We start from the raw sequence: 26,822 nt of genomic DNA, 5'->3' as shown, positions 1-26,822 counted from the left end.
TCTTCTCTCTGAGCCTTGTTTGTCATGTACAAAAGAAGCCTTTTATTCTTTTTTTTACTCATACTCTTAACAATTCTCACTGTGTCCGTGACGACTGTGATAGCTGTCAAAGAGGCTATTGTACTATTTCGCCATTATAAAGTAAACAGAATCTGTCACGATCACACGGTGGGTGCACCTAAACACAGCACTGAAGACCACAAGTGTTACTGGGCATTTACATTGAACTGCACATTATCCCCACAGCTGTGTGATGACGTAATTTGGACTCTTTGCTTTGCTAATGGAGACAGACGCGACACCTGCTTGCTGTAACATACGATTTTCGTAGCTGTCCTCCTGTAACACACTCGTAGGCTTGCGCCATCACTTCCTCCTAAATGTGATACGATCTTACATAATAATGTAAGCATTTCCTCGGAAAAAAGCGTTCTCATATCCTGCCACTCACTTAATGATCTGTATGTATGTAAGTATGTACTGTACGAAGTCAAAGGCGCTACCAGAGCTTCGATCGGAAGGAGTCACTTTGTCATTTTGTTTCTAATGTCGGTCGTGCACAATAGTGTGGTGTACGCAGTGTTATGTATATGTAACAAGAAAAATGTTTGGTATTATTTGCACTTTTTTGTCCCACTTAGAGATATTCATGAGAAAATTCTTAAAGAGATACAAAATGTTATGAATAATGTAAATTAAATACTGATGTCTGAACTGAAAGACCATGGACTCATTATTTTAAACTTTAATCAAAGTTTATTTCCCAAAAGCTCTGCTCTGACACAGATACAAAAACCAGCGGCGTTTATTCGAAAATCAGTGCAAAGATGCATTTTAACCTGTTTCCTCTTTGACAGCCAGCTGCAAACAATACACATAGTCATTGCGGCACCCGACTACCAGGGAGCGTCCCCACACCACTGGGGATGAAAACAGCTCCCCGGGCAGAGCCAGTGAGGCCAGTTTTCGCCCATCTCGTCCATCCAGGATCCACACTGTGCCGTCTGTGGAGGCCAGGGCCACCAGAAGCCCCCTCCTGCCCACGACAGAGCCATCAAACACACAGGGGCTGGAGAACACCCTCCCTGTGGTCCGGAAGGTCCAAACTAAAGAGCCGTCGGCACAGTTCAGACAGTACAGGTGGCCGTCGTGTGATCCACAAAGAACCCTCTGCCGGTCCGGTGTGACACACGGGGAGGAGAAGACGGGTCCTTTTGTTAAAAACTGCCAAACCTGCAGAAAAACACAACAGTCAGCCGCTGAGGTATTATGGCATTTTTAAAGAGCTTTAGCCCAATTTCAATTTGTAAAAGTTATAAAATTTCAGTCCTGGCAACGCTGCAGCAAACAGCAGGTGCAGCTTAAAAGTCCCAGAAGTGAGTAGCAGGAAATGTTCAGTTAGCGTTAGCAGTGACTGCATACAGCTGTAAGAGAGTGATTAAGAAGTAAGAAGCTGATATCAGTGGGATTAAATTACAAACAGGAACGCTAGATTACAGGCTGCATCATTTCCTGTTAATCCCTTGTGTGTGTGTGAAGGCAAGGTGAACCCAGCCCGGGAATGGCGGACTTCGCCACTAACATTGAAAAGCAGTATATCAAGAGGTAACAACAGAACGTAATATCTATCTTCATTACTAACAGTCTGTGTTGGAAAGTAACTACTTACATGTAATGGCATTACATAATTAAATTACAAAATAACCGTAAATGTTATCCTTTCCAGTTACAGAGAAACAAAGGGCTCATAATCATAAAATGGCTCTGACATTACTGCACAGTGTAAAGTTTAAAACATAAAAATGGATCAATCAGTGTCAACAGGTCTGTGTACAGGTGAGTTATTATAACCGTAAACAGTCATATAAAATAAAGCACCTCCCGCCCCACCATGTGATTCAGCTCCATATTTAACTCGACACAGCGGAGAAATAGACCTTCTGCTTCTCACCAGCTTCCCAGTGTCACTGAAGCAGCAGATGTTTCCGTCCACCGAGCCGATCACCACGTGACCAGAGGAGCCGTTTGGTGACGAGAAGAACGGGACGTCTCTGCAGAGCGACCACAGGACCTCTCCGCTGTCCTGCGACAGGAAAACCAGCAGAGTGCGGCGGGTTAAAAAAGTCCCACAAAACAGCAAAATAACTGACTGAAGTTTGGTCTTTTCTTTACTCACGGGGTTGAGACAGAGGAGGTGACCCCCCAGTGAAGCTGCATACAGCTGCCTGAGGGAAGTGTGGAGGTAGGGGGAGGAAAACACAGCTCCACCCCCACAGTGACGCCTCCAAACACACTGCTGCACCTAGAAACACAGAACACACATGCATCACCTTGATTTATCTCTACTAGTTTAGATAACTTCAATTTCAAAAACAGCTCGTTTGATAGAATTGATCGATCGATGTGTTAGTGCGCTTTCTGGTTTTCTTTCATCTGGTTCAATTCAGAAAAACGTATCCTGCTGAACCATTCGATACACTTGGTGCTTGATGTGCTGCCTGTGGGGTTGCCTTTTGGGTGCAGGGCTGAGAAAACACTATGAAAAGGGTGACATAGGCCTCCACTGTTTAAAGCTTTTATTTTGAAATCAAAGCTAAAAATAAAAGCATGTCTGTTTTGGCAGTGAAGAACGAGACACCACCACAAAGCACAAATCTGTGAGTTTTCTGAATAATCACAGCATCTCTTCATGGTAAATGCATTCACCTTTAGGGCTGCAACTAATCATTATTTTCATTATCAATTAACCGTTTAGTCTATTAAATGTCATTGCCCAAACAGACGTCTTCAAGTTGCTTCTTTTGTCCAGCCAACAGTCCAAAACCCAAAGACTCCTCATGTACTGTCATGAAAAAGTAGCAAAACCTCTCATTTATGAAGCTGGAACCAGCTGATGTTTGACTTGTTTGCTTGAGACATGACTGAAACGATGAATTTTCTTTCGATCACCTAATCGTTGCAGCTCTGCTCACCTTTGGGTTCAGGGCGTAAACATGGCCGTCATGTGAGCCGACTATCACCAGACCAGTGAGGGGATCCACAGCAGGACAGCTCTTCACAGCGTCGCCCGTCTCAAACATCCACCGGGTCTTTCCGGACGCAGCGCACAAGAAATACACACAGCCGTCGTAGCAGCCTGGGAAAATCCAAAAATAAATCCAAAAGGCCAATGACACAGAGTCAAATATTTTCACACAGTATCTGGAGAGCTGACACTGACCTATAACCACGAGGGTCCCGCAGTGAGACACAGCAGCCGACGCTTCGATCCTGTCCCCAAGAACTCGCTCCCACAGAAGGCTCCCGTCGGTCAGGTCTAACGCCTGGATCCTGTGAGAGTGGGAGCCGATGAACACCGATGCTTGGCCCTCGTCTGCTGTCTGATCTGATCTGTCTTGAACCAGAATCACCGGGGAGGCGTCCACACATCTGCCTGTGTCTGAGGACCAGCTCAGGCTGAGGCCCAGAGCATCGCCTCCACCTTTCTCACCAGAATCCCTTCCTCCGAGTGCATTACCCTGGAGGTTTTCATGTGTTTCTGGATTTCTGATTTTCATCTCTATCACCTCACCTGCTCGTCTTAGAACTCTGACAGCCCGTGTCTCCTCTGCTGCTGCCGACGCTTGGCGTTCTCTCTTCGCCGGCGCCACAGACGGAGCATCGGTGTGACGTTTCTTGGCCTTGGGCAGCGATGACCGGCTGTTCTCAAACAGCGTATTCAGTGCTGCTCTGGTGACGTGGCGCAGCACGTCAGAGAAGGTCCCGTCAAGTATAGCCTCCAAAAGCTCAGGTGAGGTCACTCCCACAGCGGCGAGGATGTCTTCACAGAGGTGCAGCGCCTTCAGAGAATCCCCTCCGCTCGACAAGAAGCTGGAGTCCTCGTCAACGCTCGCGTCTTCAGGAAGACCCAGAGTTTCCTGTTGAAGGGTGGCTGAGCATGAACATATTCAGGCAGCCAACTGAAGCAGGAAGTGTTTAAATATGGAGTCATGCTGTAGTGGAATACCTGCCACAGGGACTGAAGAGTTTGCTTTAGTTTGCTGACGTCTCCCCGTGAAGACTCTAAACTCTGTCTCTGTCGTTGGTATATTTTCACAAGCGCCTCCATGTCTACTTTACCTGCCGTAAAACAGACATAAGAACAGCTGAAAGCGTGAATGAATGCGGATCTCCTCAGGCGCGACCCTGTGTTTGATGCTCACCATGAGGAGTCAGGCATAAGGACGGGACCAGCACCAGCACGTCAGGAACGCTGTGAGCGGGCAGCACCTGAGACAGCCGGCTCAGGATGAGCCTGCTAAGATCTCCATCTGCACCGCCCGTCTCCTCCTGGTGGTGCTTCGCAGCGGAGCGAGGATCCCCCCGATGCTCAGCCGTTTGCTCCGCAGGTGTGAACGCCACGACAAAGGCGAGCAGTCGAGAGCCTTCGTACAGACTGACGGCACAGGCCTCCACCTGAGGCAGACTCAGTATGAGCTGGAGGAGAGGAGGTACAACATTAATACCCCGCCTTCTCCTCAAAAATTTGTTTACAGTCACTGAAAACCTCCTAACTTAAACCCACAAAAAACAGCTCTTATCCAGTGTTAAAGGAACAATCAACCTATTTTCTATAGAAATACAAAAAGATAATTATCATAATAATACAACAATCAGTTCATTCATTTACTTAGTAAAAATAACCCTGTGGAGGATTCCCTAAAATAATACATGCCTTTAAATATGAAGCATTCACTAAGGTATGGAAAAACTGCACCATCAGTAACTGCCTTACATAATACTTTTAGTTGCCTTTGATATATGTATTTTGATGCTATTAAGTTGCGTTGCATATATAATGTTTCTTCTTAGACATATATATATATACTGTATATGAATATATGACAGTTAGTTGACAGTTGGTAACATTTAGATTTGGCAAAATGTAGCATATACATAAAAAACATCTTACCTGCTGCAAACTGTCCAAGTTCACCCGTTTCCCGTGGCGTTTAATCAGCCGGTCCTTCCGTCCCAGGTAGCACAGCTGTGCGTCTTTAACGCTCACCCAGTCTCCAGTAGCTCTCATCGTCCCGGGGATAACAGCCTCCTCGTCATCCAGGAGACACACTCTGCCCTCTCCTCCTGCACCAAAGATCACAAGCATTTGTGTGGATTTTGTTCACTAAAATAAAATTTACATGTATTTTTCTGCTGATGAGATGCTTCTCACCTATGAACACCTGTCCTTCACCCTCTGTAACAATGCTGCCATCCTCATCTCTTACTTCCACCATTGTGTCCATCAGAGGAGTCCCAAGAGGCACAGCGGACAACGTGCTGAAAGGCATTTCACGCCAAATAAAGGTGCATTGACTGGAGCAAATTTAACATGCAGACTGAATAAAACTTTTTAAACAGTGTACACTCACGTGTCATTACACTGCAGTACAGACTCTGGTATGCTGTAAGAGCAGGCCCAGCAGGACACTTCAGTAATACCGTAGAGATTGTAAATGTGGGTTTTGTTGCTCTCGTGTCTCCAGCTCCTCAGCAGAGCCGGCGAGGGGCAGGTCTCTCCACCCAGAGCCAACACCCGCAGTGAGGAGCCAGACGACAACACTTCCTGTTTTAGGATATGCTGCCCGAAGCGGACGAGCAGCGTCGGCGTGACCTGCACAAATAAGAAAAAAAAAAAAAAACACATTATAGTGACTGAAAGTCTCCCAGGCAAAACACAGTTTCTTGACACTTGCCTGCAGGACAGTCGTCTTGTGATGCTTGAACAACAGTCGAGCCAGTCGACCGGGCATTTTCTTTATCACAGAAGGGATAATGAGGAGCTGAGCCCCAGATGATAAGGCCAGGAATATATCCACCACAGAGGGGTCAAAGGTTAAGGGCGAGGCGAGGAAAACCACGTCATCTGCGCTCATCTGAAACAAAGATCTGAGCCAAGAGAGGTGCAGGTTATGATGCGCGTTTACATCTGCATCCAAATAGCAACATTTCAGAGACCATTAAAGACGAACACGTACAAACCTCACCTCAGATGCAGGATATTGGGGAGTATACACATGTGTGGCACCCTCACAATCTTTGGAAGGCCAGTTGTTCCAGATGTGTGTAGCACATAGGCCAAGTCTCTGTGTCCAGCCTCCTTCAACACAGCAGCTGCATCACAGACAGCAGCACCATCTGCTGTCTGAGCGCCGCTTTGTTTGGGACCTTGTTTGTGTTCAGCGACCGGTGGCAGCTTGATCTGAACAAGGGTTAGCTTGAACTTGGGCAACGCCACACAAACCTCCACAGACATGTGCTCGCCGAGAGCTGCCTGGAATCGCTTGATGAGAGAAGGAAAGAAAACTAAAGTAAATATTTCTGCAAAGCATATATTCAACAGATCGCTCACTCATGTTAATGATGTAATGAATCAAAATCAACTGTAATCTAAATGCTTTCAATGGGATTTACAGGAAACCTTATGACCGGCAATTTTCAGGCAAGGTAAATTAAGGATAACTTATTGGATATTTCTATCAGGGTGATCTGCTTTAGTGGAAACATAAACACAGATAAAACACACATAGCAAATAAAAAGATACACGTATTTCAACTTTTTTTACTTGCTGCATTCACTTTCACTTGCACTCACTGACTTTTGATGCACTCATACATGTTAGATGTTTATATAGTTTATCCAAGGCCCTCAGTTCCTCTGCAAATCAGTCAGTTTTGGTCATTTCATTAATCGCCTTATTGTGTCAAAATCTTTTTTATTATCTTAGTTTATATTGTGCTCATATTGTTAATATTCCTGAGAGAAATAATATTTCATGTTGCTGTATTTTAGAAAGATTGAACTTGAACCTGAGCCTGATTTTTAACAGATTATTATCAAATGCTGCTCATTTAGCCATCATCATTTTATTTATGTCTGTTAAATATAAACTATTCAACCTGCAGGATGTCAGTCTTCACAGCAATGAACTTGAGGCCACACTGGTTCATGACTCTGGCAGAGAGGAGTCCTGGAGCTTCTGGGTCCAGGGGAACATAGGCAGCAGGTGACTGCAGGATCCTGGTAAACAGCACGGGACCATTTATTGTCCTTTATCGCTCACCCACCAAGACATTGCTCATTTGATATGGCACTGATATTCTAACTTGTTTAAGACACACACTCACATACAAACTGGTCGGATACTCTTGTTTTTTACTTGTGACTGAGTGACAACAGTGAACTCACCCCAGAATCCAGACAGGTATGAACACATCGTCATAGCAATACAGGCCAATCACGCCGTTATTAAGACAGCAGTTCTCCCGCAGAAGAGCAGACAGTTCACCGGCCAGTTGAACCAGATCCCGGTACAGCAGGGACACAGGGCTCCCCGACGCTGAGCCGCCGTCATATGTCACAGCCGCTCTGTCGAAGTGCGGAGCGGCAGCGGCGGCTACAAGTTCCTGCAGTGTCCGAGCAGCCATACTGAGGAGCCGGCCACGGACCACACGCTCATTCTCTGAGGGTTCCGACTCCGGACAACAACGTTCAAATCATATTGTAATTCATATACGGTTCAAATAAGAGGAATGAGGGTTTGTTTACATCCAGGCAGACCATAGACGTACGCGGGAGACTCGCGTTGGACACATTGTCGCGTGCAGATGACGCTACAGACAACTATGACGTCCATATAATGGCTATTTCACTTGCCTCAGTAAAACTGGCACATCCCAAAGCCGGGTCGTATGACCCCGTTCATTTCCGAGAAACTGGTCGGGTTTTTTGTTTTTTATAAATATACAGATGAAAAACATAGCATTACAGATTGGCGAGAATACGTTGTGTGTTTCGGGCATGTTTTTGATGTTTTATCTGTCAACTAGTTGCTGTCGATGTCATGCTGATATGGGACATAGTCTTTACACTATATACTTCTGCCATCAAAAATAAAAAATTCAAACCTTGGTAATTTTTTTTTTTAACTTTTCGACTTTTTACTTGAAATATTCACAGGCGCTGTATGGGAAAACATGATTTCCTAGTATACGTGAAGGCAGCGTGTCCAGCCTGCCCAATCATCTGTCTCTATTTTGTGGAGAAAGAGTTTTAAACTTAAAGCGCCGTTTGTTTTAGATCAGTTAGCGTGCCACTTTCACCATCAATCATATTAAGAAAACATATTTTATCTGCAATATGGATGTGATGAAACAACTCCGTTTCAATAGCCTTATCTACAAAAGGTCACTGGATCGAATCATAGACAAGGTATGTTAATGAAGCGATCGGGCGGTGGTAACGGCACAGTTAGCATGAAGTGAAAGTAGCTAACGCTAGCTTAAGATAACCGTGACGATCCACCATGAAGCTTTGAGAAGATGATCGTGCTTACCTCTGCATTTGCTTTCAACAGTATTCAAAGCTTCAAAACCAAGACGGGGCGATAGAGGTGGACCTCACCAATATAAATACCCGATGTAAGTGAACTACAAAGCCATTATTGTTTCTACCAATGGTTTAATGCAACGAACTGTCGCTGTAACGTAGCATTAACGTTAGCTACCAGAAAACGCCACAGGACAGAAATAAACTGGCCTTTTAAAAATGAATGCGATGAACGGTTGAACCGAGCAATGTGTGGGCACGTTTGGTGTTTAAACTGCAGTCTTTTTAGTAATTATGGAGTACATCATTAGTCGATCCAAGGGTGTAGGATTCGTTTCCACACTTAAGCAGGCGGTCTTCAGGCCTCCACCGCCCAGGAAATGTTGAGCGTCAGACAGTTTTTATGCGTCAGTTTATGATGGAAATGTATTCACGTAAAGGAAATCGCATGTGCCAGATGGCAGCTCAAAATGTAAGGAATATAATGCAGTAATGCTCTGAGACATCCTCCTGTAGATCAGCTGTTCATTTGAGTCGGCTGAGTGAGAACATACATAGGCACGATTATGTAGCACCTATTCACATCAACAATAAAACTGAATGAATTAATTTTAATTAATTAATCGACCCCAGGACTTTTAATAGCACATATACAACAATTTCAGCAAGATTTCTGCTCATGTTCAAAACTCTGCACACTCTCATAAACACATCCCTCATATCTGTGCTTTAAAAATATGGGTGGGTGGAGTATTCCCTCCCCCTCCATTAGCTGGCTGATGTGCCCTTGAGCAAGGCACTGACCTTGCTCAAGGGCACATGCTCCCTGGGCACTTGACTTGCAGCCCACTGCTCCTGTGTGTGTTTCACTGCATGTTGCATGTGTGTGTTTCAACAGTGATGGGTTAAATGCAGAGAAGCAATTTCCCAACTCTTGGGATTAGTAAAGTAAATAAACTTAAATAGATTTTTAGAAATCATGAACATCTCAGTGATTTCACTCAATCTGACCGAAATGAAGAATACAACACATTTGGGTCATACCTGATTTAAAACATTGATCAGATCTAATACAGACTGAAATCTTAGGCTGTTTTTAATTTCGGGGAGTGGCGTGAGGGGACAAATGCATGTGTTTTAAATATTAATGGGGACGTGTCACCTGCGTCCCCCCTTAAATCTATTCCTATGAATTGATGAACAGAATAATAATCACCAGCACTTCTCAATGATTGGCAAGTCATTGAAATCATATATCAAGTTTTACAGTTTTGAATGTCAACTTAAATTCACTTTTACTTTTTTTGTACTGATTCATTCATCAAATTGCATTGATCCCATTTATGTAACAAACCAGTCAGTAATGTGTTTCCATCTCTGCAGTCCAGTAGTTGTCATGTGGCCTGATCTTGTTGTCTGTCTTTTCTTTCTTTACCCCTTGTATGACGAAGCAATTGAACGCTACATGAGGCAGTCAAAATCGGAGCTGAACAAGCTGGAGTCAAAGGTTTGGGTTGCTATGAACGTACTCACATAATACAGCAGGAGTCCTCTGTGAATTCAGGTTTGAAATATATGTTCAGCTATTATAATCAAACACTTTTCCTCTTCTCAGACCCTGACAGATTTGAGCAATGAGTCATTGAGAGGTAACTGTACACAATTTAAAACCAGAGTAGAGATTTACAGATGTTTAAAAATTGTATATTTAATAATGTGATATTTCTTCCACCGCAGCCCAGGATATCACAAGAGACTCTGAGGTAAATGCACTGCATTTATTTCAACAGTTCTGTTTTGAATATCTAGTATAAACTAAATTCATTATGGTTTCTTTTCAACAGCTTGACTTCACGCATCAAGCTGGTAAAGCTGATGAGACCTGTGTTTCTACTGTTTCCTCGACACAATTGTCTGTGGAGGATGATGGTAAGACCAAGAAGGCAATAGGCAAACTTTTGGAACACAACACAGCAAGACAATCTATTGTTGTGTCATTTTAGGTGACCTTTCTTTTCTCCTTTTGCATCCGACAGGGATTTTGAGTTGTGACACGACTACATTGACCACAAGCTTGTTGGATGAGAGTCAGAGGAGCCTTTCTGAGGCAGAGCTCCAGCCTGAGGACCAGGATGAGGAACTGGAAATGTCTCTGAGAAGTCACGGCAGCTCTTTGGTGGAGCTCTACCCCAGCATGATCAGTCGACTAGGGAGGGCCTGGCGTCGGCAGCAAGTCTCTGAGGCTGCTGACTCAGTACTGAGGAGGTACCGCAGATGGCGACAACAACCAAACAGAAGCTATGTCAACAACACCTTCATCGTCCCGCTGAGACAAAAAAGCACAAAAAAGATGAACAACAAGACACTGCTCAAGGAGAATTCGAACAGCTCTGTGAGAATTCAGTTCAAGGGGACTGATACTACCCCTCAGTCTCCCAGGCAGAGGGTGACCAATCTGCAGGATTGGCAAGCACAGCAGCAACAGCAGTCTCCTGGGAGGGTTAGAGGCTCGCTGACAAGAGAGCAGCACCAGCCTGTCTTCGTCATGGACCTCTCTGGTTCCCCTGACACCTCTAAACCAAAAGAGGTCTCCCTGAACAAGACCTTCAATGTGTCCCAGCTGGGAAAACAGTTCTCCACAAACGCTGTCAGTCCTTCACGGCCTTTCTATCCCACTGCAAAAGCATCCTTGGACCAGTCTCTCAGGGCTAAAAGACTTTCTCTCACTGCACACTCATCGTACACCACTGCTGTTAAAGAGAGACCAGACATCTACGGCTCCCCAGTCAGGCAGAGTCCCTTAAAAGCAAGGATGACCAGCCTCAGCAGATCACCTCATGCCTTCTCCGGAAGCCCCAAAGCACATTCTGTGGAAAGCTTTTCTAGAGAGCCTCTGAGGTCCAGATTCGTGTCCACCTTCCACTCCCCTCCACAAAAGCCAGCTGTGCCACTGAGGGTGTTTTACCCTCAAGACTCCCGCCATTCCTTCCAGCTTCCACAGCTGTCTTCGCCTCAGTCAGCCACAGCAGCAGCAGGTCGTCCCAGACTCCGGCGGCACCTTTCCTTCGACTCCTCCCTGCCGTCGAACCGTGTCTCCTGCTCGCCAAAGAAACTTGATGAGGAATTCATAAAACTCTACCACAAGTTTGTCTGCCAGAACAAATTGTCTTCCTTTAATGGGCCTCCCTGCCGTTTCTGTTGTAGAAAGTCTGAGGCCAGTAAGGGCCACTCTTCCTCAGCTCTGGCCGCCCTCGCCCTGTCGCCCCACCGCTCCCTACTGAGGAAACGCCACAGGGAGTTAACCTGGAACAACCACCCCCAGTCCAAACGCTCCAGGGATGAGTATTGCATATCCTCCCCACCGTCCAAATGCCATGGGAATGAGATGCTGAGGCGCCGCCTCTCTCTGTCTGAATATGAGCAGTGTCATGATGACCTCTGCTACAGCCCCAGTAAACACAGCATGTTTCAAAGATTTGGCACCCAGCAGTGCTCAGCAGATGCACATCTGGACACCTCAGTGAGTCGGGGCCGCGACATGTCTGCAGGTGAGTTTTCCGGCCTGGACTACACACCAGAAGCCCTCATTTATGTCTGCTTGAGCAGTTTGTGTAAGTGCCGAATCCTTTTCTTACTCATTCCTTTACTATGTTTCATTCAGCAGGAGGTTCACTTGAGAGCAAAATGGCCAACAGCTTCTCGCCGAGGTGATTATCATGAATTCCTACGAACAGTATTGGCCTCCCAGCATTTCTGTCTCTCATAATCATCCTCTCTTCTCCCCCAACATGTGCAGAAAATGGTGGTGAACAGGAACTACACTGACCTGCCCCAGAATCCTAAACTAATGATCACTGTAAAATATCAGGTAACCAATGTCAATGAAAGGTGTTCCTGTTTGGATATTATTTTTTGTGAGTACTGTTAAACCATCTATTTGTGTTATGTTTTATTCTCTTGTTTTGTGTTCTTACTCTCATGGTCTCTCGCTAAATGTGCTGTTAATACAACTTTTTCTTTGTCTTGTAGTGTCTGTTCATTATTTAAATTGTATTAATGTTAAAATGTAGTTTGAATAAAAAATGAAGTTCTTATTGCAGTTATTGTGTTTATTATAACTTTTCAAATAAATTCATTGTAATATTTAAAGTTAAAAATATACGACAGTCAGACTCAGAACAAAAGAGCATAATCGGTTAATTTCAGCTAAAGGTAGAAAAGAACACTTAAGGAAAATAAAGACAATTTCACTTTTTGGTCACTAGCTTTGTGCGCTTTTCTGACAAGGAAAATAATCTAATGCTGCCGTATTAACATTTGGAAAGTGAAAACATGAAACTACTTTTCTGAGATAACTACATTTACATGGAGCTGTTGAAAAACATGTAAACGCCAGTGCTGTGTGGTCAGATGTGTGCACCTGTAATCACACCTTCGTGACATCAGGATGTAGTAAACATTGTTGACTCATACGCTGCAGCAAGGCGAGAATGTGACCACTGGGGGTCGTCAAAAGCAACATTTCAACTCTGGTGAAAGGATCTGAGGAGAATAATGACCCTCTGCAGAGACCGCATATGCTGTCGCTCTGTATTTCATACATCTCTTGGTGTCCCAAATAGTCATATTAAGGTGTCTGACCACTTCTTTTCCAGTCTACAGAGAACATTTGATTCACATGTATCAGCTGTGGGAGTGGGCAGTAAATCCTCAGCACTGCTGCTGTAACTATAGTTGGTCATGATGGTGCACCAGTTACCACTCCAGCTCTACTGGATATTTCCCAGTCAGGCAGGCAGTGCAGTGACCCACTCTCCTGCTGGACCCGTTACTGGAGCTGATCATCTTGTCGTTCTGAATGGAGGCAATTCCCTCCTGGACAGCCGATACCAGGCCCTCCACAGTCAGATACTGGACGCTGTCAGCACCTGCACAACAGGTCGAGCGTTAATCGAGGTGCACCAAACTGGCTGAAGCCACAGTAAGGCAGGAAAGATCAAGTGAGAAGACGACACAATACCTGAACAGATGTACTACCATTTCAGGACCTACCAATGTATCCAGCAATGTCCTGAAACTCGGGCTTGTTGGCGATGAGCTCCTCCTTGGTTGGAATATTGATGCCCATGTAGCAAGGGAACTTGATCGGTGGCGAGGCGACCCTGATGTGGACCTGTGAAAATGCAGGTCAAATTGTAATTCTGACCGTCACTGCTTTGTTTACAAAAATGATAGAGTTCGTCTTTTACAGCACAGGAAATATTAAAAACCTAGATTTGCTTGTCTTTGTCCATATATTAAAACAGTGGTTCCCAGCACTTTTGTCAAAGTGTCTACTTGTGTGTACGGGTTATGACCAAGTTAACTAATGCCCCTAATTTTTGCGGAGAGTGCAGTGGGATTGAGGCTGATTGGGCTGTTTGTCTGCAATTTTCCCAAATTGCAGTAAGTTCAATGGGTTTCTTTGCCTAGCCCATCCCTGAAGTGAACGTTAAATGTGATCAATCATCTGCTAAGCTGACAGTTGGCTCACTCATGAAATAAGTTGCCCTTATTGTGCAATGTAGTGGCAGTGCTCATTTTCACTGATTCTTATTGCACCTTTATGAAATATAAGGCTTAATAATTTTCTGACAGTAGTAGTAGTAGTTGCTCTGTATTGCAGGTGAGGAGGTGCATCTCTACTACAAAACACTGCAGGAAGAGACCTGAGGAGGTAAAATTATGTAGTTATTCACAAGACAAGCAAGATAATAGACAAGTGTCATGTGAACGTTTTCTTTCTACTTTCTTTTTATCCTTTCATAATTATCTAGTGACCCTTTTATTAAAACATTAAAACATATATGTCACGTCATCATATGCAAGATTAAGAAAACATCCTTGGTCAACAAACCTCAGTTGCACCAGCTTCCTTCAGCAGTTTTATAATGGGGGAGATGGTGTTGCCTCTGACGATGGAGTCATCAATTAGCACCACTCGTTTCCCAGCAAAGTTGTCCGTCAAAGCCCCAAACTTCTTAGCAACTCCCAGCTGCCTCAAGCGGGTATTTGGTTGAATAAATGTTCTCCCAACATAGCGGTTCTTACACAGAACCTCGATATATGGCAGCCCAGACTGTGAGAGGACGAGAGGAAAGCTTGTGAGGACAGAGTTCCATCAGCAGGTGGCTGTGTTACAGAGTCATTCCAGAGTTAAAGCAGACAGCTTGGAGACAGACCTGCTGAGCGTAGCCCAGCGCAGCAGGGGTTGCAGACTCTGGCACAGTGCTCACCACGTCTGCTTCTGTCGGAGCCTCAATGGCTAACTGCCGCCCACAGCGCTGCCTGACAGTATAGACCATCTGCCCTGCAGTACAGTGGTATATGTATAATACTGAACATACAACACACTCTCACTTAGACAAAGTATGGCAATTATTCTACAGGAAAGAAAGACAGTTAAGAAAAGAGCAGTGTAAAGGGATGTTGTATAATAAATATTCAAACCTTCAAAAATAGTGTCTGGTCTGGCAAAGTAAACATATTCAAATATGCAGAAGGCAGGGGGGTCTCCCTCAGGGCGGGGAACGACACTCAGAGACTTGACCCCATGTCTGGATATCTGGACTATCTCTCCTGGTAAGACCTCTCTGTAATACCTGAGAACCAGGAAGGGCATGAAAATGGACAATACCCACAACACTTCCATTATAATTCAGAAGATTTCACATTTTTAAAAACAAAGCAAAAACTAACCTGGCACCGATGGACTGGAAGCTGCAGGACTCTGATGACACAACCCACCCTTCAGTGTCCTCCTCTTCAGCACCTGAGCAAAGGGACAAAGCTTGACATTAATCATCCACCAGCTTACACATCTGACCTCTGACCAAATCAAAGGCTGACCTGTGACTAAAAAATGCCTTGACTTTAGCGCTGATAACCTCTTGTGAGACCTTTTCTTTATCAGTAGTAGACTTTAGGCTCTTTTAAGGACAAACATGTTTAGAATACCTGAACTGTGCAGTTTAGAGATTGGAACCAGCCGTCCAATGCAGAGCGGACGATTTCCATACGGGTCGCGCACTGCATAGATAACATCTTTGAACATCACCAGGAGCGAGTACGATGTGGGGGTCTCAGTCATCAGATTTTTGATTCTACAATAGAAAATAAAACAAAAAATGGATGTTTAAATAGCGTAGAGAAAAAAATGTTATATTTATGCAGCATGAAGTCTTAACACAGACCTGGCAACCCAGTCTGGTGTGTCCAGCTCCTCCATCGGTGGAGTCAATGCAAGAAGTTGGGTGATGAGCTCGCTGTCAGAGCTGGTGGAGAGGCCCACACCATGGCGCATTACCTGCACAACACATTGTAGCATACATAGAAAAGTATTATTACACAGACACAAGCATAACACTGACCAACTGAATAGACGCATATTGCATATTGTAAATAGAGGCCTGCTTTTTTGTGGCGATTAATCCAACAGAGAACCAGTGAGGGCCATTGATATGCACCAGGTTCAGTGGGAACGAGCCACGGGGCCATCCTCACCTTTTTTCGCAGAGCATGAGCATTAACCAGCTCTCCATTGTGCGCCACAGCAATCTTGCCATGCAGTGTATCCACCACAAAGGGCTGGCAGTTCTGCAGCTCTGAGATCCCAGTAGTTGAATAGCGTGTGTGACAAATACCGAGGTTACCATAGCGCAGCTTCAGAAGAGCCTCGGGTGGGAAAGCAGAGCTCACTAATCCCATTCCCTGAACAAACAGCAAGAGGAATAAGTGAGATGTTTTTAGTTACACAGTCTGCACAAATAAAATAAATAGTGATATGTAGCTATCATGTTGTAAAGTGGGAAACCAGGCCACAAACCAGGTCTGATAAAAGTCAATTCACTGTAACTCTGTACAAAAATTGAATGTTTGTGTGCGACAGGAAAAATGACAAGCTCTTATTTATAGTGCATCTCAAACGCTTCATGTGTTAGTAGTGTGAGCTATACTTCTGTCTAATCATACAAGGGGCTTCTAGTCATGATCAGTGTTACCTTGTGGGTCGTGTATGTGGGAGGACTGGCTCCATTACATGTGACAATCCCAGCACTTTCCTGACCCCTGAGTAGAAAAACAATCACATAGAAACTGTAATGCTGTAAATACATCAGTGTGAAGTGAGTGTTATGAACCATCTCTCCGTCTCTTCTCTGCAACACTAAACATGATTAAACTTGTTCAGTTGTAAAAGCTTAATATGAGCCTTGAGGCAAAATAAACTGGTTTGATTCAGGCATAGTAAAACAGGAATGAGGAGCGGGAAAAAACAACCCAGAAACGTCTGCTTCCCGGCTGTGGAGCTGCCATATACGGAAAGTCGTCTTGCTGCAGTTTCAGCCTATTTACCAAGCTGCTTCTCAGATTACTGTTGGTCCCGCCCCCTCAGCACACAGCTTAAGCCAGTGGTGAGGCTGCTTTTCTGCATGGAGGCGTTGCTTTCAGGCTTAACCGCCTGGTTGCCTAGGGAACCAGGCAGCAGAGACAGACGGATTGGGGAAAAGAAAGCGTTTCCAGGTCAGCTCAAACATGGAGAGAGGAGCAGAGAGACAAAGAGGAGGTGATAGGGAGGTGGTAGAGGAAAAAGGCTCGGTGGAGAGGCAGTGGGTGGAGGGAGAGGTGCTGGCTCTCATGTCAGTGTGGGACGAGCTGGGAGCTCAGCACGTAGCTGAGAATAGAACCACATTTGAGTTGATCTCAGAGCGTCTGAGGAGGCTCAGTGTTGTGCGCAGCTGGTGGGAGTGTCAGGCCAAGTGCAGGAGCCTGGGACTACAGAGCAGGAAGTCTGGCGCAGCAGCAGGCACTTCAGCAAACTACAGCCCAGGAGTGGATGGAAGGCCAGAGGAGGGCTGGGAGGAAGAGGTGGAAGATGTGGGTAATCAAAGAGGAATCTACCCTTCCTCAGTCACTATGCCAATGCAGGAAGGTAAATGTAGGTTCATCCCCAATTGTGGCACTGATGATCACGACAACATTCAACACAGTTAAGGATTTAATCAACTGACAGATCAGAAGATAAACAAGCATGTCAGTCAGACTGGTATTAGCCTTAAACTGAAGTGGAAGACTTCTGCCTGCTCTAAACATTTTAAATGAAGTCTAAAATCTGATTCGATTAAAACATTTTCGTACATGTTGTCTTTTAAATTAAACCTGATAGAAGATAACACAGCGTGTGCATGTGTGTACAGATTTCAGGAGTCGGATCCATCGGGCTCTTCCTTTCACTCCAAGTGTGGCTGAAGAGGGGGGCCGCCACTGGACAGATGACGAGGTGCGAGCACTGTTGTGCGTCTGGGCTGACCGGCGCATTCGGGAGCGACTGAAGTGCACACTACGCAACAAATCCATCTTCCAAGAGATGGCCCGCCAGATGCAAAGAAACTTTGGGGTGGTACGCAACTGGAAACAATGTCGAACAAAATACAAGAACTTGAAATATGACTACAAGACTGCTAAAAGCGCTCATGCTGCTGGGGGCAGTAGCATGGGCGGCCCGGGGAAGTACATGAAGTTCTTTGATGAGGTGGAAGCCATTCTGCTGGATCGGGGGTTGGAAAACGGGACCATGGAGATGCAGAAGAAGTTATATGATGGAGAAATGGGGTCAGGGAGGCTACAGACACCAGCACAGACAACAGCCTCGGAAAGCGAAGTTGTCATTGAAATTGATGATGGTATGTATTCAGTATGATCTGCACAGTTTTGTATTCAAGGCTAAAAGAAGAATACATTTTTCTACTACTACTATTTTATTTTCAGACGACAACAGTGATGATTACGATATGGACGGAGCCATGGAAGTAAAATGGAGAGGATCAGGTATGCTACAACAATAACTGGTGCAGTTTACAGTATATGTAATCTTTTATTTCCTTAATCTATTTTTATTCACCACAGATGCCCATCTAGCACTCACAGACCCACCCAGCTCTGAACAGTTCCACGTGGTCACGGTGTCGGACACAGGTCGAAACTGGAGCGACCACGAGGTGCGAGCGCTGGTTCAAGTCTGGTCCGATGAGCGCGTGTGCAGGCAGTTGGAGAGCTCGACAAGAAAGAGAGACATCTTTGTCCAGATCTCCAACAGGTTAATGCAGCAAGGCATTGAACGCGACTGGAAGCAGTGCCACACCAAGTACAAAAACCTCAAGTACCTTTACCGCTCCCTCCAGAGAGGAAGGAGTGACGAAGCTGACCCAAGACGCCTTATGAGGTTCTATGATGAGGTGGACGCCATTATGAACCGCACAACCAATGGCTCGCCACATGACACTGAGGCTGCAGACAACCAAGCAGATTCAGGCAGACTTGGGATGTCGGAGGACACCGGTGAGGAGAACGATGGTGTAGATGCTTATTTGACAAAGATGAACACAATGACCACAATGGTGGGAGCGACGGAGGAAAGATCTTCTAGTTCTGGTTCTGCCTCGTCTATAAGCCTTGATGTTACACCAAACGAAGAAGCGAGGCTGCATGCCGTCCAGGAACTCCACTTGGATCAACACCACAGATTAATGAGTGAGATTAATATCATTATTCATGTCTAGTGGGCGGGTGTTTTGGTAAAAGAATTCATAATATTCATTCATAGCTTTTTACTTTAAATCCTTACATTTTTTATAATTGAAGAAATCATTCAAACAAATGGGAAATAAACAACCTTTTCCAAAAGCTAGAAAGTAATTAGTTTACATGTATTTCCATTCAGTGTAATGGTGTAAAAACAGGTAAAATGAAATTTCTCAGTGTTTAATAAAATAATAAAAAAGACAAAATCAATTCATATCCCAAAATAAAACTGGATAATATCACAGCCTCTGGGTCTGTAAATTATTACTCTAAAGCTCTAAAAAAGGTGTGTTTCCTTTAAAGAAGTCTGTCCAACTTCATTTAAATATGATTTTTTTAAATATATTTTTCCTTTTTACTTACAACTAAGAATGGCCTGTTATGTTAACTTTTATGTTTGCAGGTTCGTCTGAAACTAGGGGAGAAAAACAGGACACCTATTCAGCAAACAGAGGAATGAAGAGGAAAGCTGCAGATCAAGGTTCGAAATGTGCCTTCCTCTGTAATCACTTGGCATGTCACATGAACTGACCGAAGCCTTTTAAATTTCTGACTCAGTCCCATGATTTGCCATGGAGCCTGATGATTAAGTTATGGATAAGGGTACAATTGTGACTGCTAACAAAAAGGCACATCTCATGATGAAGTCTGCTGTCAGACCAAGAGAAGATCTGAAATGTATTAGCATTACTCTTTTTAAAGCAGTCAGGTTACGTAGAAATAATATTCTGAATCTTAAACTGCTTTTGTTCCCCATTTCAGACCCCACACTTCAGACACCAGTGAAAAAACTGGGCTCTGTCCCTGCTGATAAGGTGGAGGCCCGGTGTAAAGAAGAGCAGGATCACATCCCAATAATAAAGATCAATTCAGTCCGTTCAATGGCATCCCCTCATCCATCTCCACAAAGAGAGGTAATATCTACCATGTGACAAATACTACAAAGCGTCACACAACCAAGGTTAACTGAAGAAATTACAACAGGTTGCAGGAGTCCAGAAAAGACGATGCTGCGATACAGTTTATTTAGGCCTCTTAGGAGAGTCTGTGGGCATCTTTTAGAGCTGCAGCGACTGTTAGATTAATCAATTATCGACAATTATGTTCGTAACTTTTTGTTTTACTCAGCTTTTAAGCAAAAATGCCAATTATCCCAAATGCGAGAATTGTATGCTTTTCTTATTTATATGATAATAAACTAAATATCTTTGGGGTTTTTTAACGATCAAATTAAACAAACAATCAGAATATAACTTCTTGGGCTGTGGCAAATTATAAAGGCACTTTTTATTTTCTGACATTGTATAGTCAATGCGATTATTTGATCAATTCGGCATCTTGTAGTGAATCTGTTACTCATTATTGCATTTATGGCGACATTAATCGTACTGAATCTCGGGGAACTTTATAGTTTGACTGATTATCGCTAATAGTTTCTTTTATTGCCAACGTTGCCTTGAGTCACATGTTAATAACACACAGTCACGCAAACATAATACTATTAATATGGGCATTGTTGTTTTCACAAATTCAATACTTTTTACTTGTTTTCTCTTGTACCCAAGCGTGACTTGTAAAGTAAAGCAAAAAAAAACTTGACTCAGTAGTTAAGATAAGCTATTTTTGCCCCACTTTTTTGGTCTTAAGAACTAAAACAGCTAAAAAACGACTTTAAGCTAACTTGTTATCTTTATCCGTTACCCACCCCTTTGTGTTACTTACCTGTGCTGTAACGCCACGAGTCCCAGGGTTAAGACCTGAGCCACCTCCAGCTGTGTGGGCCACTCTCCGGCAGCCACACACCCGAAAACCCCGCACTCCTCCCCGATACCTGACTCCTCAAACTCCATCTCTCCGCTTGCCTGTCCCTGTCCTCCTTCAGCCAAGTGGACCGTCTCGTGCCTGGTTGCCCCGAGCAATCAGCGCGTGCGTGCCTCAACGCGAGCGAACACGTGTGGCTTCAGTTGACCGTGTGGCACAACGTGGCTCGTTAAAGCAAAATAAACTCAGCTGACATTGTTGAAGTGGCCGTGATATAACGAAAAAAAGTTCAGCTTTTGCAGAAGAAACGGGCCAGCATCACAGTTATCATATATCAATCAGGAATCGAAAATCGAACAGCTTGAATTGACGAAACACGCGTGGTATTTTGCGATGAGAAGGACAACAACTCATCTGAATCAAAACAATCGACTCGGTCAAACGGCTACTTCTCTCTTCCTGATGAAGTTTCGATAAATCAATCGTCTTGTCAGAGAGAAAATGGCTGTAGTTTAATGGAAAACCTCAAAAAGTTCTTCGTCTTGCAATTATTTGGCGTTCGCGCATCTTCCCCTCACGTGACGACGAATGCGCTGCTGTGATTGGCTGTCTGCATGAGCTAAAGAACGCGATTGGGTTATCAGAGCGCGTAAGACAGACTCCACTTCCCTCTTCTGCTTCCCGCACACCTCCTGCTGCCTCATCCTCTTTTCGAAGTTGAGTAAAAGTTTGGTCCATTTTGTGTGTTGTCTTCCAGGACTGCAGGTCGTTAAAGAACACCACCATGGCCTCCACACCAGGTACAGTACAATGAATGAACAATGCATGCGTGCTTTGGCAGCAAATATGTAATGTGCAGCGTTTATTTGGGAGTTTTTTAATGTTTGTGTGTGCGTGTGTTTTAGAGCTGAAGATCGGCCAGAAGCTAAATGAGGGAAAGACGAAGCAGATTTTTGAGCTCGTGGACCAGCCGGGACTGGTCCTGGTCCAGTCCAAAGACCAGATCACCGCTGGGAATGCCGTGAGGAAAGACCAAATGGAGGGCAAGGCTGCCATCGCCAACAAGACGACCAGCTGCGTGTTCAAGCTCCTCCAGGAATCTGGTGAGGACTCGATCAAGTTATTATAGTCGTTTGATCCACTGAGTAGAAGCTGTCACACTCACCATGAGGCTTTTCCCACATGTTGCGAAACATTCATGACTTGTGAGCGGTTTAAAGCCAGAGGGACATAATTTCTGTGGAGTTGAGGTATTTGTTTTTATGACTACCCCTCACACACAGATTAAATGGATCCCACTAGATTTCCCCAGTTTGACCTCAGTGAGTGAGATAAGAGGTCAGTGAGGTGACTGCTCAGAAAGACAGAAAACCTTTGCCCCATTTACCTTTCCTGTTAGCTGTCGGGAAACTCCATCAGTTTCAGCATTTTTAAAACACATTAGCTGCAGCCATTGTTTCAGTTATTTGCATTATTGATAGTTAAAAATGCCATTTGTAAAAGTTAACAATTCAGCCATGTCAAAAACCTGATTTCTTTTAATTCCACAAAGGTAAAAATGGCCGGGAGTTACTCACAGTTTTGAAGCTGTATTTTTTTAAATATTTTTTTTTTTAATGTGGGGTTCGAGCAGATCAATTTTGAAATGGCTTTGATTGATTATTGAAATGGTTGCTAATCAGTTTTCCATCAACTAATCTTTACAGCGAGACCAAGAACACATGATCTTGTTCCTGCTCCAGGACAAAATTCAATAGCAATTTAAAAATTTGAGTAGCCATAATCGGCTTCAGTTTTTTCAGTGTGTGCTGACCTGAAGGAGCCCTGCAGTAATGGGGACATGTGTCGGGGAACAGTGCATGCACGTCTCTCATTAGGTCCAGAAAAAGCTTCTAAAATTCCAAAATGACTCTCCATCTTACTTTAATTTAAAGTGATTGGGTAACTGTGACCCACACGCCACTCATGAGTGAGTCTTGTGACTTGAAACTTGAAGCGTATAATTAAACAGAACGTGACCGACCACATCCCCCTCACTTAATTTTCATTTAAGGGGTATGAAAATCTTCTGTCTCTTCTGAATCTTCTGAAGTTCTGCTGTGTTGCAGATGTTGCTCTGCATTGTTCACAGCTCTTGACACAATAAAGATGTTTTTGTTTTGGACCCCCGATGGTGGCTGATTTAACATCTCCCTTCTTCCAGGGATTAAAACTGCCTTTGTGAAGCAGCACTCAGACACCGCGTTCATCGCAGCCCACTGTGAGATGATTCCCATTGAGTGGGTATGTCGGAGAGTGGCGACTGGATCGTTCCTCAAGAGGAATCCAGGAGTCAAGGAAGGCTACCGCTTCACCCCCCTGAAGATGGAGATGTTCTTTAAAGTGAGTCTGAAGCCTCACCTCAACTTCCTCCAATGTCTTGCTTTTTCTTTGAAGTGCTGTACTTGACTCAAAGTGGCCATCAATCATTTTGTAATCAGTTGCTCTCTGATGTAGGATGATGCCAACAATGATCCCCAGTGGTCGGAGGAGCAGCTGCTGGAGGCCAAATTCTCTCCGGCTGGGCTCAGCATCGGTCAGTGTGAGGTGGACATCATGAACCGCAGCACTGTGGCCATCTTTGAGATTTTGGAGAAGGCCTGGGCCACTCAGAACTGCACGCTGGTGGATATGAAGGTATGCAGTGCAGCACTGCCCTCTGCTGGTTAAACTGGTACCCTGGTGCACTGGCTCCCAACCATTTTTCTTATGCGATCTCTTTTCTATCATTTAGTAAACTGACGACCCTAAATAAGCGACATAGTATAATTGTAGTACATATTTCATATTTTATTTTATGCATAACAATGCAGCTCAACTGACAAACTGTACAATTAACCCAAACAGTGAAGGCAATAACTGCAGGAAGTGTAAGACAACTTTGGCGACCCCTAGTGGATGTCTGGGCCACCAGGCTCAGAGCCAGTGTCCTAGCGTGACCACTGACTCTTGAAGCTGCTTCAGTTTATCCTCCTTGCTTCTAGATTGAGTTTGGTGTAAATGTGAAGACTCAAGAGATCGTCCTCGCTGACGTGATCGACAACGATTCATGGAGGCTGTGGCCCGCCGGAGATCGAAGCCAGCAGAAAGATAAGCAGGTCAGGACTTCATTTCAGTTTGCCGCTTTTTAAGATTTAAGCTACAAGCTGAAATAACTTGTGTTCCCTTCTTTCTCAGGTGTACCGAGACCTTAAAGAAGTCACCCCTGAGGCAATGCAGATGGTGAAGAGGAACTTTGAGTGGGTCTCCGAAAGGGTGAAGGTACCCTGAACCTTTTTCCCATCTACTGTTTATCAGAATGGGCTTCAGTCTTTTCTTTGTTTTTTTTTTTTTTGTTTTTTTAATTGTGTTTTCAGTGTTACAGAATGCAAAGTGTGTTTTACATTCAAACGCATGAAAAGGACAAAGACATGAATGAATAAATAATAACAAAAACCCACACACAAAGGAGTGAGGGTCCTCTTAATGTGGTGTGTTCAACAACAATGCCACCGACTGCAGGTCTGCAAGCTACATGTGAGGAGATTTAAAGCTTAGATTCGGCGTAGTTCAGGAAGGGACTGCACATTTTCTCAAAATCCTCAGCAGAACCATGAAGGACAAACCTGGGTTTCCCTAGTTGGTGCTGTATAACTTCCTTTAACCATAAGATGTAACTGGGAGGTTGTGGGAGAATCAGCCTGCATGCTCATCTCGTAAATGATGCATTGGTGTAATTGGCTCCTCTCTGGGGCAGCTGAATATGGCGATCGAAGGATCAGATTCCACCATTTGCTCAAAAATATCTGATGGTTTGGAAGATAGTTAGTGTGGATACTATAGATCATTTAGGACCGAGCCAGAGCAGCAGGGAGCTTTCTACTATTTGTGCTTCAGTCAGAGAGTCTACATTAGGATATTTTTTCCAGAGTTTTACTTTGGGATGATGAAGACAATGTACATTGGTATGTATTCGTCGAATGCAGATTGATGCTGTATGTACATTCTTCTGTTCTGTTCTGTCCAATCCAAATCATTCTCCCTGGCAGTTTGCAGAATAACTGGGGACGTGTTCTGGCAACCAGATAAATAATCCTATTCAAAGGATATCGCTGCTTTATCTGAGGCTTTGAAGGAGAGCAGAGTCAAGAATAGGAGGATGTGTTTGATTTAATGAAATTGCAGATTTGAAGAAATCTGAATTGAGTTTGCGGTTGAGCTAACGAGTGCCGTGTTGTGTATCCAGCTGCTGCTGGAGCCCCAGGCCAGCGGCAGGGTGGTGGTTTTGATGGGCTCCACCTCAGACATGGCTCACTGTGAAAAAATCAAGAAGGCTTGCACCTCCTACGGGATTCCCTGCTTCCTGAGAGTCACCTCAGCACACAAAGGCCCAGATGAGACACTCCGCATCAAAGCCGAATATGAAGGTGTGTAGTCTTTTTTTAACGTAAGCTGAAGGATTTTTATCCTTTTTAAAGAAGTGAGGTCATGTCATAATATATGTAAACGCTTCTTCTCAGGTGACGGCGTGCCCACTGTGTTTGTGGCAGTAGCCGGCAGGAGTAACGGCCTCGGCCCGGTGATGTCTGGAAACACGGCGTATCCCGTCCTCAACTGCCCACCTCTCACTCCAGACTGGGGTGCACAAGATGTGTGGTCATCCCTCCGTATGCCAAGCGGTGAGCGTCGCGCTTCCTGTTTTGCGTCTTAAATTGTTAGCCACATGTGAGTTTATTCATCGCAGTAACCGAGCCTGCCCTTTGTTTCCCTCCCTGCAGGTCTTGGCTGCTCCACCATCCTCTCCCCCGAGGCCGCCGCTCAGTTTGCGGCGCAGATCTTCGGGTTGACCAATCACCTGGTGTGGTGCAAACTGAGGGCCTCCATGCTCAACACCTGGGTGTCCCTGAAGCTGGCTGACAAGAAGTTGCAGGCCTGCAGCCTCTGAAGTGACCCCCTTTATGAGCCCAGTGTGTGCTGTTTTAGGGCTCCACTGTACATCAATGTCTGTTTACCATGAAAACCCTCTACTAACAGTGTTCTTTCTCACACACAAATCATTCCATTAAAAAAGAACCATTAAAAGCTTCTTAATTAAAAACTCTTGTGGTTGTTTAATCACCTTCATCAGGCCTTCATCACAGGAGACATTTTGGCACGTCAAAGCAGGTAAAGCACAGATGTGACATTAAAAACGGCTGCATTCCATTTAGGTGAGCTAGTTGCACGGTCCTTAGTGCTTAGTGGGACACTTGGAACTGAGCCAACATTAACAGAATTTGTTTCACATGCTTTCCCTGCAATAATGAGTCAAAATGTCAGTATTTTGGGATATTCACTTATTCAGAGCACTCATTTAACTCCTATTATCTGCTCAACAGAATAATCAGATATTTGAGCCTTAGCTACCGTATGAGGACACAGGTTACAATCTAAAATTGAGCACAAATTACTTTTAAAAGGCTTCAGATGTTATTTGATCCAAAGAAATGATTTTTAGTATTTCTCCACCAGAATTATATTGTTTTTAATGAGGGGAAGGCTTTTAAATGGCATTTAAGTCACTGAAATACTGAAAAACTTACAGAGCAATACAAGGGAGCTGTTGTATAAATGAAAATGTCATGTTTTTAGCAAGTTAAAAAGTTGGTGTGAGGTGGATTAATGTGGAGAATTGGACCTCAGTCTTGATGTAACCTTGCCTACCTTGCATTAATTTGGGCCAAAGGGAGTTTTTTGTGCTGCTGACCAGCCTGCGATTTTACAATTGTGAGCTTAATTTGAGTTCAGAGAGTCTATTGACAGGTTTAGCAGAGAACATAAAGTTAATTTCACAGTCACAGTTACCCCCAAAAAATGAGATCAAGTTGAAAGTCTGCTAAATCAGCAGAAGAGACAGCTCGTGGCTCAGGTGTCTCTGGGTTGGTGCACCCATTTTTATCGCTGGAATGTCATTCATAGTGTCCTGTTTCATTTGCATTTCAAGCATGCATCCTCTCATTGCACACTTTACCCACATCTGCACTGTCTAAGAAATTCAGATGACATTCAGAGCTCCTTT

General features: G+C 44.3%; 4 protein-coding genes across 8 annotated transcripts; 2 read left to right on the top strand and 2 right to left on the bottom strand.

The window, feature by feature from the left end:
- Nucleotides 1-769: 769 nt before the first annotated feature.
- Nucleotides 770-7,619, bottom strand: aasdh (aminoadipate-semialdehyde dehydrogenase). Of its 3 annotated transcripts, none has more exons than XM_041935341.1 (14): nt 7,229-7,619; nt 6,940-7,060; nt 6,027-6,322; nt 5,736-5,928; nt 5,412-5,653; nt 5,213-5,319; nt 4,952-5,124; nt 4,203-4,476; nt 4,007-4,119; nt 3,221-3,917; nt 2,973-3,136; nt 2,177-2,302; nt 1,952-2,083; nt 770-1,233 (listed from the first exon to the last, which is right to left on the bottom strand). In XM_041935341.1, exons 1-14 carry the CDS (start codon nt 7,465-7,467, stop codon nt 835-837), a joined length of 3,276 nt encoding a protein of 1,091 aa, XP_041791275.1. In that variant the 5' UTR covers nt 7,468-7,619; the 3' UTR covers nt 770-834. The 3 variants fall into 3 exon arrangements, with proteins under 3 accessions (XP_041791275.1, XP_041791277.1, XP_041791276.1); XM_041935342.1 differs by having other exon boundaries at nt 931-1,233; nt 1,879-2,083; XM_041935343.1 differs by lacking the exons at nt 6,940-7,060; nt 7,229-7,619 and having other exon boundaries at nt 6,022-6,104.
- Nucleotides 7,620-8,114: 495 nt separating this feature from the next.
- Nucleotides 8,115-12,460, top strand: si:dkeyp-117h8.4 (uncharacterized protein LOC572032 homolog). Of its 2 annotated transcripts, none has more exons than XM_041934915.1 (9): nt 8,115-8,251; nt 8,397-8,460; nt 9,820-9,875; nt 9,984-10,017; nt 10,106-10,131; nt 10,213-10,297; nt 10,405-11,916; nt 12,033-12,075; nt 12,165-12,460. In XM_041934915.1, the coding sequence occupies exons 1-9, from the start codon at nt 8,180-8,182 to the stop codon at nt 12,175-12,177; spliced, it is 1,905 nt and encodes a 634-aa protein (XP_041790849.1). In that variant the 5' UTR covers nt 8,115-8,179; the 3' UTR covers nt 12,178-12,460. The 2 variants fall into 2 exon arrangements, with proteins under 2 accessions (XP_041790849.1, XP_041790848.1); XM_041934914.1 differs by having other exon boundaries at nt 12,030-12,075.
- Nucleotides 12,461-12,469: 9 nt separating this feature from the next.
- ppat (phosphoribosyl pyrophosphate amidotransferase) lies at nt 12,470-21,304 on the bottom strand. The gene is made up of 11 exons (XM_041934913.1): nt 20,708-21,304; nt 16,408-16,474; nt 15,911-16,117; nt 15,601-15,713; nt 15,365-15,510; nt 15,107-15,179; nt 14,858-15,009; nt 14,590-14,717; nt 14,265-14,486; nt 13,421-13,541; nt 12,470-13,296 (listed from the first exon to the last, which is right to left on the bottom strand). The coding sequence occupies exons 1-11, from the start codon at nt 20,833-20,835 to the stop codon at nt 13,124-13,126; spliced, it is 1,530 nt and encodes a 509-aa protein (XP_041790847.1). The 5' UTR covers nt 20,836-21,304; the 3' UTR covers nt 12,470-13,123.
- On the top strand, nt 16,907-25,850 carry paics (phosphoribosylaminoimidazole carboxylase, phosphoribosylaminoimidazole succinocarboxamide synthetase). Of its 2 annotated transcripts, none has more exons than XM_041934912.1 (15): nt 16,907-17,336; nt 17,602-18,087; nt 18,173-18,232; nt 18,311-18,934; nt 19,389-19,466; nt 19,748-19,899; nt 21,504-21,546; nt 21,652-21,849; nt 22,950-23,128; nt 23,243-23,422; nt 23,770-23,883; nt 23,963-24,046; nt 25,011-25,191; nt 25,285-25,443; nt 25,543-25,850. In XM_041934912.1, the coding sequence occupies exons 1-15, from the start codon at nt 16,940-16,942 to the stop codon at nt 25,707-25,709; spliced, it is 3,102 nt and encodes a 1,033-aa protein (XP_041790846.1). In that variant the 5' UTR covers nt 16,907-16,939; the 3' UTR covers nt 25,710-25,850. The 2 variants fall into 2 exon arrangements, with proteins under 2 accessions (XP_041790846.1, XP_041790845.1); XM_041934911.1 differs by having other exon boundaries at nt 16,907-17,342.
- The last annotated feature ends 972 nt before the right edge of the window (nt 25,851-26,822 follow it).

The sequence above is a fragment of the Chelmon rostratus genome, chromosome 4 (assembly GCF_017976325.1).
Source record: "Chelmon rostratus isolate fCheRos1 chromosome 4, fCheRos1.pri, whole genome shotgun sequence".
Classification (NCBI taxonomy): domain Eukaryota; kingdom Metazoa; phylum Chordata; class Actinopteri; order Chaetodontiformes; family Chaetodontidae; genus Chelmon; species Chelmon rostratus.
The sequence above is the reverse complement of the archived record's forward strand: the minus strand, read 5'-3'. Positions and strand labels throughout refer to the sequence as shown.